Source organism: Henckelia pumila, unplaced genomic scaffold, assembly GCF_033568475.1.
Source record: "Henckelia pumila isolate YLH828 unplaced genomic scaffold, ASM3356847v2 CTG_601:::fragment_2:::debris, whole genome shotgun sequence".
Classification (NCBI taxonomy): domain Eukaryota; kingdom Viridiplantae; phylum Streptophyta; class Magnoliopsida; order Lamiales; family Gesneriaceae; genus Henckelia; species Henckelia pumila.
This window is the reverse complement of record NW_027331866.1, coordinates 201,197-219,617: the sequence shown is the minus strand read 5'-3', so window position 1 is coordinate 219,617 and position 18,421 is coordinate 201,197. Positions and strand designations below refer to the sequence as shown.

The window sequence follows — 18,421 nt, the reverse complement described above, 5'->3', positions numbered from 1 at the left end:
AAAGCTGCATTTGGTATCTCAACATTTTTAGTTGTTCTACCGGTTAATTTAACCATCTTTTCACACACCCATCATTTGTTTTTGCTTCTATTAAAAACAATACAAAAACAACTTTCATTTGGTTTTCCAAATATAAAAATGCGAGTAGAACGTTATTTGTCATACATATACATGTAAGGGTGGTCCAACAATCAAGTATAAATTATCATATCAACCTATAAAGATGATCCAGTGAAAATAGAATCGAGTTTTTTGTGTGCAATTCTTTCAATCATCTCATGCTATCCGTGTGTTTATCTATCCATCTATCTATCGGTGACTTGTAATATTTGAAGGATCAATTCCAATGGATTTGTAATAATCTTTTTCTGCTTTCTCCAACCGATTTCTGAACATTCCCCACTCCCTTGTACACCTCAATCTCACCTAGAACAAATAAAACAAAAACCAAATTGAATTCTCGAACAAAACATGTTTATACATATTGGATCTGATATGACAATCAAGGATCAAGATCAAGATTTCGACAGCAAAACGTAGAGATATAAACATGTTCATCAGTTGTCAAAGTAAGGCATGTTCTGGTTAACATGTTAAGAATAGTTAAACAAGTATGAATGCATACCCCTTGCCATGGAGCTTTTCCATTCTCTGCTATCCCCTGTCATAAAATGAGACCAGACTAAGTTGAGTCACATCTACGATTGTGAGTGAGTTGTAAAATTACAATGCTTTTTTAAAGCTTAGAGCTTAAGGTTTTTTTACCTGGTCTCCTAACGAAGGAACAGTTTTGTGAACAATCCATTGGGCATCAACAACTCCTATTTTTTCATGAGCAGGCTACAATGAAAGCATATTAACAGTCAGATGCCAAAAAAAATATCAGACAAAGACAAAAGGCCCAACGGTATGGTAGATTCATATTGACAGACAGACAAGACCGACCTCAACACATTTTTGGAGGGCAAAATCGAGACCCCATCCATGGACCAAGTCATTCTACAATAAGCATATGGAGGCAAGTAAATGTAAAGACCACGGGGAAAATGAAGCGACGAGGATTAACGAAAAAGTAATGATGGCAAAAGAAAAGGGATAATTACCTGAATCAAATGCCAAGCACAACGCCACGCCTCCCGAGAAAAGACAGGAGCCATGATTTCTACGAACCTGTGTTAGAATGCAATACCCATCAGCTAAAAGGAGAGACAATTTGATACAAACATGTGGCGTTGGGATTCTTACGCTGCACAGGGGGGCAGCTGCTGGTTAGAACACCAGCCTGGCCTCTCCTTTACTTCCCTGTGTCCAAAAGAAAGCATAACAAAGATAGTTTTAGACCTCACATTAAAAAACAGGAAGAAAATGAGGCCTTAGGATAGTGACTGCATTGATTTTTTCTTACTTGTGAACTTCATGATCACTTTGGCGTTTTGTCATTTCCCAAGTCGTTCTCCTAGTTGGCTCCAAACCCGGCTGCGAAATTTCTAAACCATGCTTCCTCACAAGTTTAATGTATCTGGAATTCGCAGCACACAGAAGAAATAGAGCGAGTAAGCTGGTCAGACTTGTATCACAAAAGAATAAGTTCACTAGAACTCACTCTTCTCCGTCAAAATGTTCAACCCCAAGGTCTTCGTCCCAAACAAAAATGTAGTCATACGCGGCAACAATGTCTGGATGTAGAAACCTTTTAGCATACCACCTTTTTGTAAATTCATCAATAAATTTCAACATCAATAATTATTTCCCAGCACAATTTATTTACAAGTTTCAGAATTGATTCAAGATAATAATCGCACCATTTTGTCTGTTTTGCAGCACTCACATGAATAGCTCGCTTGGACCACTCAAACTCATCCCATTCACTTGTTCGTCCATCATAATGAAATAAAAGAATGGTAAAATTCTCTGAAAACTGTAGTGACATAGTTAGTGAGATAATAACATAGTTTAATGACTGTACAGAAAAATTGGAAATTCACTGACCTTTTTCACTGCTGCGTCGATGTCATTCTTTTGGTTGTAACCAACCGTAAAGGTGACCAGATATTTTGGCTCAATGGCCAAGTCCTAACCAGTTATACAATAAAGAAATCAAGCTCAATTTATTTGAACCAACGAATTCATACATTTGATTTTAGCATCCAACTGGCTTCAGAGTAAGTAATCTAAGCAAAGCATTTCTTTATCCATTGTACGCTCAGACAAAAATAATGGTAAATTTCAGTTAGAATAATTTCTCTATGGAGAATAAGGTGGAAATTTTTTTCGAGTACCATTAATTGCTGACCATCAGTTTTTTTGTATCACTGATCTTACCATAGCATACATCTTTTCTACTTCCCCTATCAGTTCTTTCTCCCCTCTTATGCTAACGATTCCATTCTTATCTGATAACATTAAAAGTTCCTATTCATATTGAGGGCCAGATTCATAGACTAGAGAAGAATTTGGTAACTACATAAGCAACATCATTCAAAATCTCGACGGTGAATTGGTACCTCAGTTCAAATGGAGACAATATTAACAAGAACCAAAACAGAGAAACATGACATAGGGATGATATTAGTAAAATGCTCACCTCATTAGGTAATCCCCACAATCTCCGGAGATAGAAATCTGACTCAGATACAACAATGGCTGGAGGCAATCTTTCTGCTCCTTTTGGATTTGATGGGACCCAAATCTAAAACAAAATAATTTTAGGAAACGAATTACCATAAAACTTTTGAAAGTGTTATTTTACTGGTATGATCACAAAGATACAAGCATTGTGGTAGAAACATTCAGCAAGCTAAATTTTTGTTTTTGGCTGTCAAAGTGGGATTTTTTTTCGGACGTTTAAACTGACACCTTTTTTTTACATGGTAAACACTGATATCTTTGCCACAACGATATCCTCGATTACATGAACCAAATAGATAGATATAAAAGCTTACAGTATCTTGATTTATACATAATATAAATGTGTAGTTATCTCTATCAGCAACAAAAATTATACCTTTGATAAATCCTTTGTGGTTTGATTTCCACTAGAGCTGTTCCCAACATTTGTTGGCATATGCTGAGAATTATTACTCGCTTGGGTAGTGTTAGCTATACTTTCGTTCCCTATTATTGTAAAATCATGAAGAATAACAGAGGTGATATTTAGCTGCCAAATAACAAAATAGAATTAGTATTCGCACAAAATACAAAGCATAGATAAGCACAGGGCAGTAAATTCAACCAGTCGTCTTGCAGAGACATTAACATTTTTCATACCCTTGTTAAGGGAAATGATGGGAAGGACACTCCTATGAAGAAGCCAAACATGATACCGACACTGATTGTGATGAAAATCCTCATAGTTTCGTTGGGTTTGTTGACAAGAGTGCTGAAAGAACGAGAATCAAAAGCTATGTAACAATCGCCTCACATACAAAATCGAAGGTGTTACCCATTTGCCTAACATAAGTACATAACCAAATGACACATACCTACGTGCAGTATTCCCCTTTCTATACAGCATATCAGATTCCATATTTATAGTTTAGAGGCTGCTTCACATTGCCCAATTAAACTTCAAGCAGACACTCTGCACAAAGAAAGTGCAGATATGCCTATATTAACAAAACCTTTCACAGAAACCAACAAAACAATGGAGAAGAATTTGAAATCACAAATATAGGGAGAGTAATAATTACAAACTTAACAGCCCATACTGTTGATTCTAATACAAGATGCCCCTTTAAAGAGCAAAATTAGGAGCAAAAAGTGATCGCCCCACATGCCTACTGCTCCACAATTAGCTCCACGGACCATTTTTAAGCAAGCAACAAAGCACATGCCACTCTTTGATATTCTCAATGGTTGACTTTTATACAAAGATCACAACTTTGAGATACCCGCAAAAGCAAGCCATAGGATGAAAAGCCTTTGCAATAACAGCATATGCTCGTTGAAGAAATCTAATTTCTTTAACACACGCGTCCAAAAAAAAAAAAGGAAAGGAAAAAACCAACTGGGCTTTGCTTAAATTTAAAGATACAACAAAACTTCGATAACATCAATGAAGGAAGCACCTATATTTTTTGTAAAGAAATAAACTTGGACATTATTTGCCTAAACACGATACAATTACCTTGTACATGAGACGAAACACGCAAAGTGGCCTGAATGGGGAAGCGAAAACCCAGATATGATCTCGAGGATAATATTGATATTGCAGGCAAAGAAAAAGAAAACGTGGGAGGCGAACAGCTCTTTCAATGCATGAATTACGAATGGGGAGAGAAGAAAAAGATGGTGAAACACTTGGCCAGAGAAATCAGAAAATCTAGTCGACGAATTTCTGTAATAATGGACGTCGTAGACTGGGATTTATAAGTTTGTAATAATTAGATTAAATATAAATTAAAAAAGAGTTGAATCTATGAACAGACGAATAAGTATTACGTGTTATGCATTCAAAATAATAATTTTTAAGTTAATCTTGTAATAATAATTTAATAAATCAGCGGTTTGTCCTATATTTCGTACTTTACTGGATGAAATTGGCCAAATAAAACCCACCCCCGAATTTGTGTTCATTATTACAAAGTCAAATTATAGTGATTATGCCCAATTTGCCGACCTCCAAGAAACCTACCCCTACATTATTATTTACTCACTTTTGTTGAACATCTAATTATCATTTGTTAATTAAACAAAAAATGTATCTTTATATTTTTTATTAAACTTATAATATATTTACATTATTATTAATGTTGTTGTTATTGTTATTGTTATTTGTTTGAAAAAAAAAATCCTTAGAGTAATTAATTTCAAAACTCACAGGTAAGTACAAATAGATCAGTTTGATTTTTCAAATAAAATATTATGATAAAAGTGTATGAGTTGATTTTAAAATTAAATACAGTCGACTCATCTGTTCTTGTGAGTCATATTTAGTATATATATTTGAACGGAACATATCCTATGTTGCCATTTTATAGGACTAAAACGGTTTTTATAAAGGCTTAAGTTTAATTAATAGTATAAATATATTGATTAATTAATTGTAGAGTGTCAACAACACGTATACAACCATTTTATTTTATTTATTGAGAAATTTGAGTAAAAGTTTTCGGACACATTGACTTGGAAAATTAATTATTCAAGCTTACACTTCCACGCACTTTGTGGAGAAATCATCAAAATGGGAAATTTGACCGCATTCCGTTGACTTTTATTCAATAGATTGAGATATCTAAATTGATTGTTCAAGCTTCCTAGCTAGATCTTGCAAAGGTTTTTTTTAAAAAAAAATAAAAAAATAAAAAACAATTGTCGGTGGCATAATCTTGAGTCAAATTTATTCTGAACACACGTGTTGTTCACACACACATATATACTATCCAAGGAGTAATATGAGAATTAAAATATTCAAAAATTTAAAGATCAAAAAAAATAATTTAAAAATTTTAAAAGTAGATGAGATGTGATAATCATAATATAAATGTAGTTTGATGTACCAATTTGACGAAATCGTATGTTATATTTGGTGTTTCAAATCGTGTAATATTTTGTTTAAACAGATTTTGCTTTCACAAATTATTAAAATTAAACTCATTAAACATCATATATGAACAAAATATAATTAATAATTGATAAAATATTCGATTTATCCATTTTTTTTAAAAAAAATAAATCGACAATAGATTGTATCTTAAGATGATAAATGATTAAACAATATACTGATGATTTTTTAAATAAAAAAATTGATTAATCGAATGTTTTGTCTGATTTATTCTATTTTCTTATGCATAGTATTTAGTGTATTTAATTTTTAATAATTTGTGCAAACTAAGCTTGTTTGAGTAAAATATGTATAGCACAATTTGGAGCATCAAATGTAAAGTAGAACAAATAATTGATATTGAAGTTCAAAATTCTTTACTATTCGCTTGAATGTGGGGTTTGTCGTAAATTTAGCTTCTCATGAGTCTTTACATATCAATATATATGAATTTAGGATAAGTGATATCGTCGGAAAATCTTAAAAAATGGCTTGAGTTTTGGACGAGAAGTTAGATGATTTTCCTATTATAAAAGTGTTTACACACACACACACACAAGTAATGAACATTAATATTAATGTCATTTAATTCCTATCAAATGTTGTTGCTGACCGGTTCTCATTCATGCTCCATAAATTAACTATTTTCTACATGAATGCCAGTTTCCCAGTTTTCAAAAGTTAAATAAATATTTCTTCTTCAAAAAAAAAAAATTAAAATAAATATAAAGTTAGAATAATCAAATTTATCACAAGTTCGAGTAAGTAAGATAAATTTTACGAAAAACGTAAATTAATTAAAAAACAAAGAATTAAGAGAGTACTTGAGCTGATTTCATTAATTAATTAATTATTATTATATAAATGATTTGAGAATAATTTGCCATTACATGCATGAGTTAATTAACTCTTGTGACATGCCATTCTGAATGGAACTGGAGGATCCGAATACGCACCATTCACGATTCGATCGAAAACCCATTTATTAGCAGCCTCAGTGTAATGCACACCATCCCAATTTATGGCAACCGATGGATCCTCGCATGATTTTCCCAACATTATTTCTTTTCCATGCACTGTCACTTTGCTGCCACACCCATGGTTCTTGTTGTAGTTGTATTTGCCTCCATGCCCACAACAAGCTCGTAATGGATGCACAAATCCTACATTATATATATTTTCGAAAATCATGATGAAAAACAACAATGATATATACATATCCAATAACAAATAAAATATTGGCAGCCAGAGCCAGAGCAAGTAGTACTACATATATATATATATATATATACATACCGTATTTCTTGGCATGGCTGATGAGATCATACTTCACCGAGTAGACATCGACATAGGTCAATACAGCTGAAGGAAGGTCCTTTCTCAGCTGAACTACTGCTTCCTTTAACTTGAGGTTGAAAAACTGCGCTGCGTTGTTGAAAGGTGCAGCACATCCTACCTTGTCAATTTGTCCTGCTGTGATTAGCACTCGATCCATCACGTAAGGTAGGCAGCCGACTGGCCCTGTGTTGTGTATCCAGAATGATCTGCCTCCATGATCGTATATGTACTTCACAAAACATACAAATTAATTACTTCAAGCTATATATATATATATGTACTTGTAAGTTGTAATCTTATCTATGATAGATCTTAATTATAGTGTTTGTGATGAGACCATGGCACAAAGCTAAATATGAAAAGATAGTTTTAGCAAGATACTCTATCCCCTAATGAATTCGAAGAACAGAGCTTCCAACAAATTGCACGAAAAAAACTCATTTGAACTTTGTGAAAATATACAGCCGAATTTTAAGCAATAAACAATTTCTAAGACAGCCGGATAACAAATCCAAATGACCTGACAGATATGATTTTCACTTGTCAAGAAATGACTATAAAGAATGTTTTTTTTTTTTTTTCCATTTTACCTTAACAACGGTCTTGAACTGATCCAATACATCAGGAACATAAGCTCTAACTTCATCTGTTGTCTTGTTGAGAAAATAACCCGCTGTTAAATCATTTTGGCCTATATCAAACGTATACAACGCCCTCGAAAAATCCTCAGCCTTTGGCAGTAATCCCTTGAAAATTCCTCCTATGAGTGATTCAATAATCGACGGCAACAATTACATACCTATTACTCCAAATCGATCATGTGGGTGCGTGTGTCTTTGATCAAATATGGGAGTTACTACTGTTATGCACCTTGATTACGTAACATCTGTGATCTTCTTTGGAAATCACTGAACTGGTAGTATTGGACATTTAAAGAAAAAGGGCTGAAACCACTCTGATGTAGAGTGGTGTTTTGAGGCCTAATGGTTGATCCAGCGGTGGCAAAGTTGGCCCCATGACTGAAGTTGGAACCCAATGCATCAAGAAATGCACTTAGATATGGGAGTCCTATGCTCTCAGCTGTAAATTTCGAGAATCATTAAAGCACCAAATGTGTGTGTTTGTATTTAAACACATCTAATTCAACCAAGTGCATGTACCCGTTTGTTAATTCTAACAACTTTAGGACATGAAAAACATGTAATTTCATATATCCTTGTAAAGCTGGAATCATACGTGTATCGAAGAATAATGAAAAGAATAAACATGGAAGCAAACTGAAAGAAACACATATATATATGCTGCAGGTTGCTTACCCATAAAATCAATAACCAGACGGCCATCACAGTACCGCCCTGCCGGGTGGCGGAAGTATGTCTCTCCACTGGGCGGACCCGCCTGGCCAAACGCTGCCGACAGGCCACCGGTGTCGGAATTCGAGTCCCCAAAGTTGAATATGGCCGGAAAATCACATGTTGTTGTTGCATAAGCAGCTGACAAAACCAAAGTACCGAAAGATAGTAATCTTTTGAACAAGTGAAATCCCATTTACTTTTTTTCTTTTTCTTTTTTTTTACTTTTGAGAAGTTATCAACAAGTGATGGTATTAATGGTGGGCAGACGATAAGAGAGATTTGAATGTTAGAAAAAGTATATTCCACTCCCGATGTGTTCGTCACCCGGTACTGTAGTACTACTGCAGAGTTAATGGCAATTTCCTTCCATTTTTAATTTTTTTTTAACTATAAAATTTCCAAAATAAAATGTTAGATAATAGAATTTAATTAATTCAGTTGAATAGAAAGAATGAAAAGCAACTGATTTCGTTTCTAAAAACAGCATATATATAATTTTTAAAACAACCAATTAATATCCCGAATGAAACATCACTTCTGGAAAAGACATAAATTACTTATGAATGGAAACTCATTCAATTTTAAACTTTGAGTTATTATTATAATTCAAAATTTCAAAAATACTAATACTATTTAAGAAAATAATTTAGAATTATAATTAACTAATTCTAATTTTGCGTCGCCTCAGTACATATCTTTTCGTAATTACATTATAAATATCAAGTTATCCAAATTTAGGAGTTTCTATCCGTCGACTAAATTTAATTAATATTTTTACACACATCTCTCTTTATAAACTTCCTAGATATATCTATCTTTTCCAGCTTGAGGTATAATTTATCTATCTATCTATATATAAAAGTCTCACATATCATTGTGAATTTACATTTTCACAATTTTATATAATAATTTGCACATATTTTTTTTTGTTTTTGAGGTTATACACGTAATTGCATAATTCCCTTTATCTGCCATAATAAATTTCCAAGTATATTTCCTATGTCTGCCCAATTAATGCATTGTGAATTTACATTTTCACCATTTTATATAATAATTTGCACATATTTTGTTTTTTTGTTTTGAGGTTATACACGTAATTGCAATTCCCTTTAGCTGCCATAATAAAGTTCCAAGCATATTTCCTATGTCTGCCCAATTAATGCAGCTTATTCTGCATTCTTGGAATTCCAATACATTTAAATCCGTTTCATTGATTATTATTTCTTATTGACTTGGTTATATAGTTTTTCTATATTAATTGGTCATACATCTTTCATTAAACTTTCAACAATCCACGACAGGCGACCCACTGTAGTATCAGTTTTTTGTCACAAGGTCTGCTTCACTGATTATGGTTCATGAATTTCAATTTTTTTTAGTTATTTCAGTTTTGTATTTTATTTTTTCTACATTGAATTTAAATTAAGAGTTTGATAGATAAACACACACTATCGCTTACCCATATATCTTATCTTTTTATTTTTTTTAATTTTTTATTTTTTTTTTGCTTTTACTTGTTTAAAAAAAGATTTAAATTAACATTTTTCTTTGAGTAGATTGAATTCTTAAATTTACAAATTAACACATTATCCTCATGATAACTATTATTATAATTTATTATTATTATTATTCGTAGATTGTCACTGTATTTTTTGTTTGTATTTTTTTTAATTATAATTTATTATTATCATTATTATTATTATTCGTAGATTGTTACTTTATTTTTGGTTTGTGTTTTTTTAATAAACTATTATTATTTACATGTACATATTGAACTTTCCTTTATTTTAATATTGTATTTTATGCTTTTATAAATTAATTAATTCTTAGTTACTTATCTTTCTTCTATTTGTTCCCCATTTTCTTTTGCGATGATTAATTTCGAATTTTGTTTTTAAAGTTTGCTTTCACTAGACTAAATTCAAATTTTTACAAATTAAATTCATAGACATATTTTTATTATAATAATAACTGCTATCATTTACCTAAACAAAAATTTAACATTATTATTTTTATCTTTCTTTATCTATTGTTTATCTCTTTTTTTTTTCTTTTTTTTTTTGTAATTATTATTCGTATTATAAATACCGTCTGCTCGTTTGTTACTTATATGTTAATGTCATATTGATTTAAGTCCTTAAGCCTGGAGGTGCAAGGTTCTATTTCTGAGAAGGGCAAAAACCCACTGCCAGGAGTGGGTAGGTCATGAGTGCGATGTCCGTCGAATAATGCGGTACGAGCCCATGCTACGGGCTGGGGAGAGTTGCGATGGAAGGACGTGGGTCGTTTTTTGAGGTTTTTTATGTCATTCTATAGATTTATTCAATGCATATTTAATTTGTCACTATTTATTTATTCTTGGTAAAATTAATTGTTAATATTTAATTCATGCCCTAAAATTAAAGTTTAGTTGTTAATTTACATTTTTATCATCATTTTAATTCATTTCATAGTTAATTTTTTGTCATTTCCAAAACTTTTTGAGGTTTTTGAGGTCATTTTATAAATTTATTCAATGCGTATTTAATTTGCATGTCACTATTCATTTATTCTAATTCATGTCCTAAACTTAAAGTTTTATTTTTATTCTCAATTTATTTCATTTAATGGTTAATTTTTTTGTCATTCCAAATACTTTTTGAATTTTTTTATGTCATTTTGTAGTTTTATTTAGTGAGTATTTAATTTGTATCTATTTATTTATTATAAGTAAACATAATTGCTAATATTTAACCTATGTCCTAAAATTAAAGTTTTATTAATTGAAAGCTATATTAAAAAAAAAATTCTCTACATCAAAGAAATTTATTAATTTTGTGAAATTATTTTCAACACTAATCTTCAACGCTATGCTTTTAGTCTTCATTCTTCTAACATAATATTTTGATTATTAAACTTTTAAACAAATAACAAATTAAATCAAATCATTAATTTTAATCATCTGATTCAAAACAAGTAGAATCATATCATAATCATAAATCGATATTGTATTCTACTTATATAGGAAACGTATCTCATACTTTATTTAATCAATTCGTTTATTTTTTGGAATTTGATAATTTAACTAAAATTTCTTGTATTCCTATTTTTACGAAGAATAACTATAAAACTAACAATGATTCCTAACTAAGTAATATCTTAGAAAACTTTAGGGACCAAAAATATTTCAGTGATAAACTAAAAGTATAATCAACAACATTTATGTTTTTTATCGAATCGAAGGTAAACAAATATTCATGTTGATGTTTGAACTATAGTATAATACTTGTTATTAATAATATATATATATATACATATATATATATATAACTGAAAATTTATCTATATCTATATCTATATATCTATATCTATATAAAAGTAGCACTTTATTTATGAATTTAATAATTAGTTTTGTAATTTTTAAGGTTTTTGAAGTTTTTTATTCATTGTATAGTTTTGTTCAACGAGTATTTAATTTGTATATATCTATGTATTTATTGTAGATAAAATTAATTGCTAATATTTAATTCATGTTCGAAACGAAAGTTTTATCAATTGAAAGCTATATTTTTTATTTGTCTATAAATCTAAAAAAAATTATTACTTTTTTTTACCTTACTTTCAAGTTTTATCTTCATCGCTATGTTTTTAATCTTTTAAATTTTTAACATAATTTAGTATTAAACTTTTAGAAAACAAAAAATTTCAATCGAGTCATTAACTTTTATCGACTTGTTTAAAATAAATAAAATCATATCATAAATCGAGATTTTATTTCACTTGTATTCGAAATGTATTATCCTTTTTTATTCAATCAATTAGTTTATTTTTTGCATTTGGTAAGCTAACAAAAATATTTGGAATTTCATTTTTAAAGAGGGGGGACCACAAAAATAATGGTGATAACTAACTATGTAATCCTTTAAAAAAAAATTGGGATTAAAAATATTTTAGTGTTGAACTAAAAGTGTAAAGCCCGTAAGTATTAAGTTCTTAATGACGGGATTTAAGATTTAAATTCTGGATATGAGAAAATATTTATTTGAAGAAGTTAAGAAATGTGGAATTGCAATTTCGGGTCAGAAATATTTAATTTGAGGATTTTCGGATTTTAAGAAGTTTATTATCCGGAATTCTTAAATTAAAAGATTAAAAATATTTGCAATTGATATTTATGGAATTTAAGATGTGAATTCCAAGATGATAAATATCAAGGATTTAATTTGAGGATGAAATCCGAGAAAGGAACCATTTGCAAATATTGAGTAGTTCAAGGACTAAAATGCGATAAGGTCCGAAATGATTTAATTTTAATTCGAAAATATTTAATTTAAGAATATTTAGAGTTTAGAATTAAATTCTAATATTCTTAAATTATTTAGGATTGAAATTGAATTAAAAGATTAGCCGAGGACCAAATTGCAATTATTGAAGAATTCAGGGACTAAACTGCAAATAGGCCAATATATATCTAATATTCACTCTTTTCAGCAGAATTCACGTGGGATTCAGAGGGGAAACAGAAGAAACCGTGAGAAAAGAAAAAAAGAAGGGTTAAGCCATTTTTACCTTTTCAAACTCCGATATCTTTTGATCCGTCCGGTAGAATTTCCGATTGAATATATATTTGCGATCACAGCTCCGAATGCTACGTTTTGACGTAAGTTTTATGAAGTTCTACCATGTTTGAATTTTATGATGTTGTTAGAATTGAGATTTGATTGTATAAACATGTTCTAGCATATACGATGATAGCATATCTAAGACGGATCGAGAAAAGATCGTCGTTTGGACATGTTTTGGAATATTGAAAGAATTATCGAAAATCTGAATATTGGGGTTTATATTCACGTGACTTTTTTTGTTGGAATTGGTGATGATAATATATTGTATAGATGACAATATTGATGTTTAAGCTTTTGGAACGATCGAAATCGTATCGTTACGCCGCCGGTTCAAGATTTTGAATTGTTATTCATTCTATATGTCTAGAGCTCATATTCAAGTGTTTAGTGGATGAATTGAATATGTGGTTATATTTAGAATGAAGGTATAATGATATTTGAATCGAAAGATTTATCGAATTCGAATAGTTGTGACGTCGGTTTGAATTCCGATTGTGTTAGTCAGATTTGAAATGTATCAGCTTTAAAGAAACATCGATTCAGATTGGAAATTGATGTTTAGATATGTTATACATTATTTCAGATTTGACTTGAAGATTATCGAAGTTGAATTGATGAGTTCGAGTTCGAATGACTTAAAGTGTTTGAAGTTGAATCAAGAATACCTTCAAGTAGCACTGATTGAAATAAGCAGAATTTGATGTCAGATTTGGACAACTTGTAGTTGATCAAGAATTGACAGAGTGTCAGCTATTTGAATCAGAAATGCAGGTATGAATAGACATTAATAAGATGGCCAGAATAACTCGAGATTGTTTTGCTTATCGAGTTTCCTAAAATCACATACTTGCCTGTTTTTATATATGTTATGGTGTACGTTTACATAAATGGGATAGATTATTCAGGATAGCTATTTTCTTGAATTTCCCAGAACATTTATGTAAATGTTTACCTGTGTAAGCTGATTTGTATTATTTGCTGTATTGAACATGTTTTACATGTTTTATGAGATGCTTGCAGATTTATTGCTATCTTTATGTGATTAGCTGCTTTGTTTTGCTTAGTTGGTTATTGAGCAAGTGTTCAAGGTGTTTTTATAGCTTTTAATGCATACAGCTTATGTTGCATTCATCTTGAACTCCAGCCTTAATAGCACAGAGGGCAGCCATCGCCCAGAGTGCAGATGACGTTTGGAGAGCTGTAGTGAGTGGCATGGAATGTAGATTTATTTCTAGAGTCAGCTTGACTCATGGCACAGAATATGGATTTATGTTCAGAGCCAGAAGACTCACTATAGTTGCACCAAAGTCAGAGGAGTAAAATACTTGATGCTGCCTCGAATGGGAGTGTCGGTAGTTTGAGAGCTATTTTATTCCTCGGGATCCCAAAGAACCAAGCTTTATTGATATCAGCTTTGCTAGCCTATCCTTTGGCACATGCATTGCATTTATGCATTAACCTAGAGACTTCTATGGTTTAGATTATGCGTTTATAAATGCTAGCATGTTATGTTAATTCAAGATGTGAATTAATTATATGTTTAAATGATGTATATGCATGCTATTTATACTGAGATTTATTCTCACCGGAGCTATCCGGCTGTTGCTTTGTTTGTATGTGTGCATTGCATCAGGTTGGGGCATTATCAAGCTAGAGTTGGCTTGGATAGCAGCAAGAACAGTTTTAGCAAGTGAGGACTCGGGTTTTAAGTAGATGAAATGTATTGTATGCCAACATGTTAGAAAACAGAGATCTTGTACATGTTGTTAGTTGATAAATCCTAGTTTATATTCTCTTGAATTGATGTATTTATGAGATAGGATTTATTTGCCAATGCATGTATATTAATTGACATCCTTTTTGATGCAGCAGATTTCCAGTATTTTGGAGCCCGCTCGATCGGTTAATATTGACGGATCGAGCGAGGCCTTATTTTGCAAGACAGAGGTTGAGCTTTTTGTTGCTCGCTCGATCGGTAACATTTCACCGATCGAGCGAGGCCATTTTTGTTCAGACCCGAGAGCAGAATATTTTGGCTCGCTCGATCGGGCAAGTTTTACCGATCGAGCGAGGGGCTCATTTTAAAAAAAATAATTTTTTTTTTTTTAGCTCTTGGTTTGAATATTCTTTTAGGCTATGATTAATTGCTTATTAATCGTTTATTGCCCTAAGATGAGATTAGCAACCCGAGGTCCCCACAAAAAGTGTAATCAACACTGATATTTTTTTGTCCAAATTAAAAAATATATAATTATAACCAACTTTCATGTTGATGTTTGAACTACATTATAATATAATATTTACCTATATAAAAGTGATTATTTAGTTATGAATTTACAGTTTTGTATTTATTTTATTTCATTCAATGACTAACTTTTTGTCATTTTCAAGGTTATTTTATGTCATTTTGTAGCTTTTTCAATGAGTATTTAATTTTATGTCTATTTATTTATTTATGTGAATTAATTATAAATATTTAATTCATGTTCTAAAGTTAAAGTTTTATTAATTGAAAGTTATTTTAATCTAAAAATTATATATTAATTTTACAACTTACTTTCAACCTTTATCACCATCCCTATGTTTTAGTCTTCTAAACTTTTTAACATAATATTTCGGTCATTATAGTTTCGCGAAAAAAATAAATTGAATCATTAATTTAGTCATCTGGTTCAAGACAAGTAAATCAGATCATAAAGAATTGAGACTATATTTCACATATAAATGAAAGATATTCTCATATTTTATCCAATCAATTCGTTTTAATTTGTTTTTTTTTTTTTTGAATTTAGTAATCTAACTAAAATTTTTGGTATTCTAGATTGTAGGAATAATATTATAAAACTAATGGTGATGACTATGTAATCTAACTATGATAGTTTACTGAAAAAAATATTACAAGATTTGAAAAAATAAAAAAAGTTTACCTTGATTATTGCATATTATATGTATATGATTTTTCAAAAAAAAGGAAAAAAAAAAGAGACATTTACATATTAATATTTTTTATTTTAAAATAAGATTATGACAAAATTATGAAACAATTATGTTTATCATTAATTAAATAAATAATTGTATGACTAAATTATTTTTTTGGCATAAATTTGTTAATACTTTAACATAAGAGTTTATGTTAGAAAAATTTATTTTGTATTGTATTTTTGTTAGGACATTAATTATTTTATATGCTAAATATTATTCAATGTATATTAAATTTAATTTTCAAAGCTAACGAAACAAAGTTATTCAATACGCTAAAAAATATACACAAAATTGTAAATGTATTATGCCTGAGCAAAAAACTTGAAAATCAAAGCAAGTCATATAGACATCATGTTTTATCAGACGTAAAAAAAATATATGATTTAGATGCACTTTATTCATAGAAGATCAAATTTTATCTACAACTAAAACTTTTAAATTAAAAAATTATTATTATTTTTCACTAACTATTTAAATTTTAGGTTTTGGTCACTAAGTTTTCAAAATTTGTTTTTTGTATACTAAATTTTATTTTAATCTATTTATACCTAATTGTTGTGGTGACACTTGAAAATGTTTTATTTTGCATCGAAAAATACTGACATGGGCATTATAATAATGATGCAACTTAAAATTTTTTTGACTTATTAGATATCACGTCAACAATTGGATTAAAAACAGTCAAAATTAAAAGTTAGTGTATTAAAACTTAAATTTGACAAATCAATTGACTAAAAATCAAAATGTGATGTATTAATGAAACTAAAAAAATTATTTTCTTTCAAATAAATTATTGTTTTAACTTTCAAATAAATTACTGTTTTAACTTACAAATCAATAGAAGTAAAATTATTATTTAATAGATATTACTTTTGTTGAAGTGCAATAACTATTCATACTGAGAAGAACAATCGAAACATGATGTTTGAGATACAATATAGTTTAAAATATTGGATTAGTATTGTTACCAATGACTATAATTATTGAAAATGCAATAAGCATTCGGTCATACAATATGTATCAAAGTGAAGGTCATAACTTCGATTCACATTGATTGCAAGCATAATTATTGGGAGGAGATTATTGGGTACAATAATTATCTATTTGCTATGTAAAACAATCAAAATGTAGTGTTTGAACTGTTACGCATATTAAAATATTTGAATTGCACAATTATGTATCAACTATATATAGCTTTAAATAAAATTCAAACGCTCAGTCTTACGGTTTATAAAAAATCAATGTATTTTTTTACATTTCTCGTCAAATATATAACATATGTTATTGTTTTAAAGTCATTAATTAAAAAAATAAATTAAATCCAATGTATAAAACATAAAAGCATCGATTAGATACCACAAATCGATCGTAAAGAGAAAAAATTAAAGACATAATGTTCTCACGTCAATAATAATTAGAGATCAAATCATTATAACCAAAGTTTGAAATTGATAGTAAAATATATAACACTTAATTAAAAAATTTAAGCAATCAACTAATAAAATTATTATAACGTGTCACGTGCAACTCACGTGCGTTGCACGTGCAATTTTCTAGTATTACTAAAAGACAAACTTATAAGTTATACCTGTTAAAAATTCACGTGATGGTTTTTTAACATGGTCCATTTTGTGTCCCATCCCATATGGCCATATCATACATCACAACGTCGTAGCTTTCATTTCTGAACAAAATTTTTACGTGGTAATAATTAATTTTGGCATGATAATATAATATAATTGTGTTAGTTATGGTAAATGACTCCAAAACTTTTTGATAAAAGGTAGATACATGATATACGTACGTTTATCGATTTTATTTCATTCTTTGTGTTTACAACTTTAATTTATATTTATATTTTCGTATACTTGATTTTACTATATATATATATATGCCACACCCACACGATCGATAAAACATTCGAACTAATTAACTTGAAAAATAAGTTTAAATGATTTCAGCTATAGCCTCTACTTCATTAAATAAGTAAGTTTCAGTTTCTATTTCCTAGAAAAAGACACAAGTATTAATTACTACCATTTCGATAAAGGCAATGAAGTAGTTGCCTTTTTCCCAGTGATAATTAAACAAAGTTCGGAGACATAGATGGCATATATATTTTTTTTAAGAGAGATGGCATATTGATATGGGGTACGTTTGTTTTTTGTAGTTTTATGCTTTTCGTTAGAATTTTTGTTTGTTTCCCCCATTTTCTAAAGATAGTCATCCAATACCAAAGGTTTCTTGATCTTGTAACGGAATCTATCCGATAGGCATCGTTGAGTTTCTTGGATGACAGTTAATTATTCACATATACATATTTCTGAAGTATGATTTATGTAAAAGAGAATATGAGCGAGAACTGTCAAAATTGTGGTGTGTATTGGAATTTTTTTTTCTAAATCCGTCTCTTCTTGCATTATTGATAAATATTAAATCTTAGATTCTAAAACAGTTAATTTATTATTCAAATGACTATTTATCTCTTTTAAAGTTAACGACAGCATATTATATTTTAATTTTTAAAAACATTAGTATCAAAGCAGAGCTTACCATGCATAAGATATCACACATACGACTTCTATGCCGCAATCAATAAA

At 29.8% G+C, this 18,421-nt stretch overlaps 2 protein-coding genes across 3 annotated transcripts; both read right to left on the bottom strand.

The window, feature by feature from the left end:
* Positions 1-104: 104 nt before the first annotated feature.
* On the bottom strand, positions 105-4,367 carry LOC140873452 (uncharacterized). The gene is made up of 15 exons (XM_073276568.1): positions 4,127-4,367; positions 3,483-3,580; positions 3,268-3,379; positions 3,005-3,157; positions 2,585-2,689; positions 1,990-2,073; positions 1,803-1,918; positions 1,604-1,705; positions 1,406-1,519; positions 1,246-1,302; positions 1,104-1,170; positions 946-999; positions 766-840; positions 626-661; positions 105-426 (listed from the first exon to the last, which is right to left on the bottom strand). Exons 2-15 carry the CDS (start codon positions 3,524-3,526, stop codon positions 310-312), a joined length of 1,236 nt encoding a protein of 411 aa, XP_073132669.1. The 5' UTR covers positions 3,527-3,580; positions 4,127-4,367; the 3' UTR covers positions 105-309.
* A 2,009-nt stretch (positions 4,368-6,376) lies between these two features.
* LOC140873482 (GDSL esterase/lipase At3g26430) lies at positions 6,377-8,540 on the bottom strand. 2 transcript variants are annotated; one of them, XM_073276612.1, is made up of 6 exons: positions 8,476-8,540; positions 8,197-8,445; positions 7,751-7,960; positions 7,471-7,640; positions 6,839-7,109; positions 6,377-6,705 (listed from the first exon to the last, which is right to left on the bottom strand). In XM_073276612.1, exons 2-6 carry the CDS (start codon positions 8,426-8,428, stop codon positions 6,446-6,448), a joined length of 1,143 nt encoding a protein of 380 aa, XP_073132713.1. In that variant the 5' UTR covers positions 8,429-8,445; positions 8,476-8,540; the 3' UTR covers positions 6,377-6,445. The 2 variants fall into 2 exon arrangements, with proteins under 2 accessions (XP_073132713.1, XP_073132712.1); XM_073276611.1 differs by having other exon boundaries at positions 8,197-8,508.
* Positions 8,541-18,421: the final 9,881 nt, after the last annotated feature.

Excerpts from the sequence above, each read along its gene's own strand:
- LOC140873452 (XM_073276568.1), bottom strand. The coding sequence starts at position 3,526 with ATGGAATCTGATATGCTGTATAGAAAGGGGAATACTGCACGTAG. Across the intron at positions 3,158-3,267 it reads CATCATTTCCCTTAACAAGG|CTAAATATCACCTCTGTTAT; the intron begins GTATGAAAAATG and ends GTTATTTGGCAG. Across the intron at positions 1,706-1,802 it reads GCTGCAAAACAGACAAAATG|GTGGTATGCTAAAAGGTTTC; the intron begins GTGCGATTATTA and ends ATTTACAAAAAG.
- LOC140873482 (XM_073276612.1), bottom strand. The coding sequence starts at position 8,428 with ATGGGATTTCACTTGTTCAAAAGATTACTATCTTTCGGTACTTTGGTT. Across the intron at positions 7,641-7,750 it reads ACAGATGTTACGTAATCAAG|GAGGAATTTTCAAGGGATTA; the intron begins GTGCATAACAGT and ends AATCACTCATAG. Across the intron at positions 7,110-7,470 it reads AGTTCAAGACCGTTGTTAAG|TACATATACGATCATGGAGG; the intron begins GTAAAATGGAAA and ends TGTTTTGTGAAG.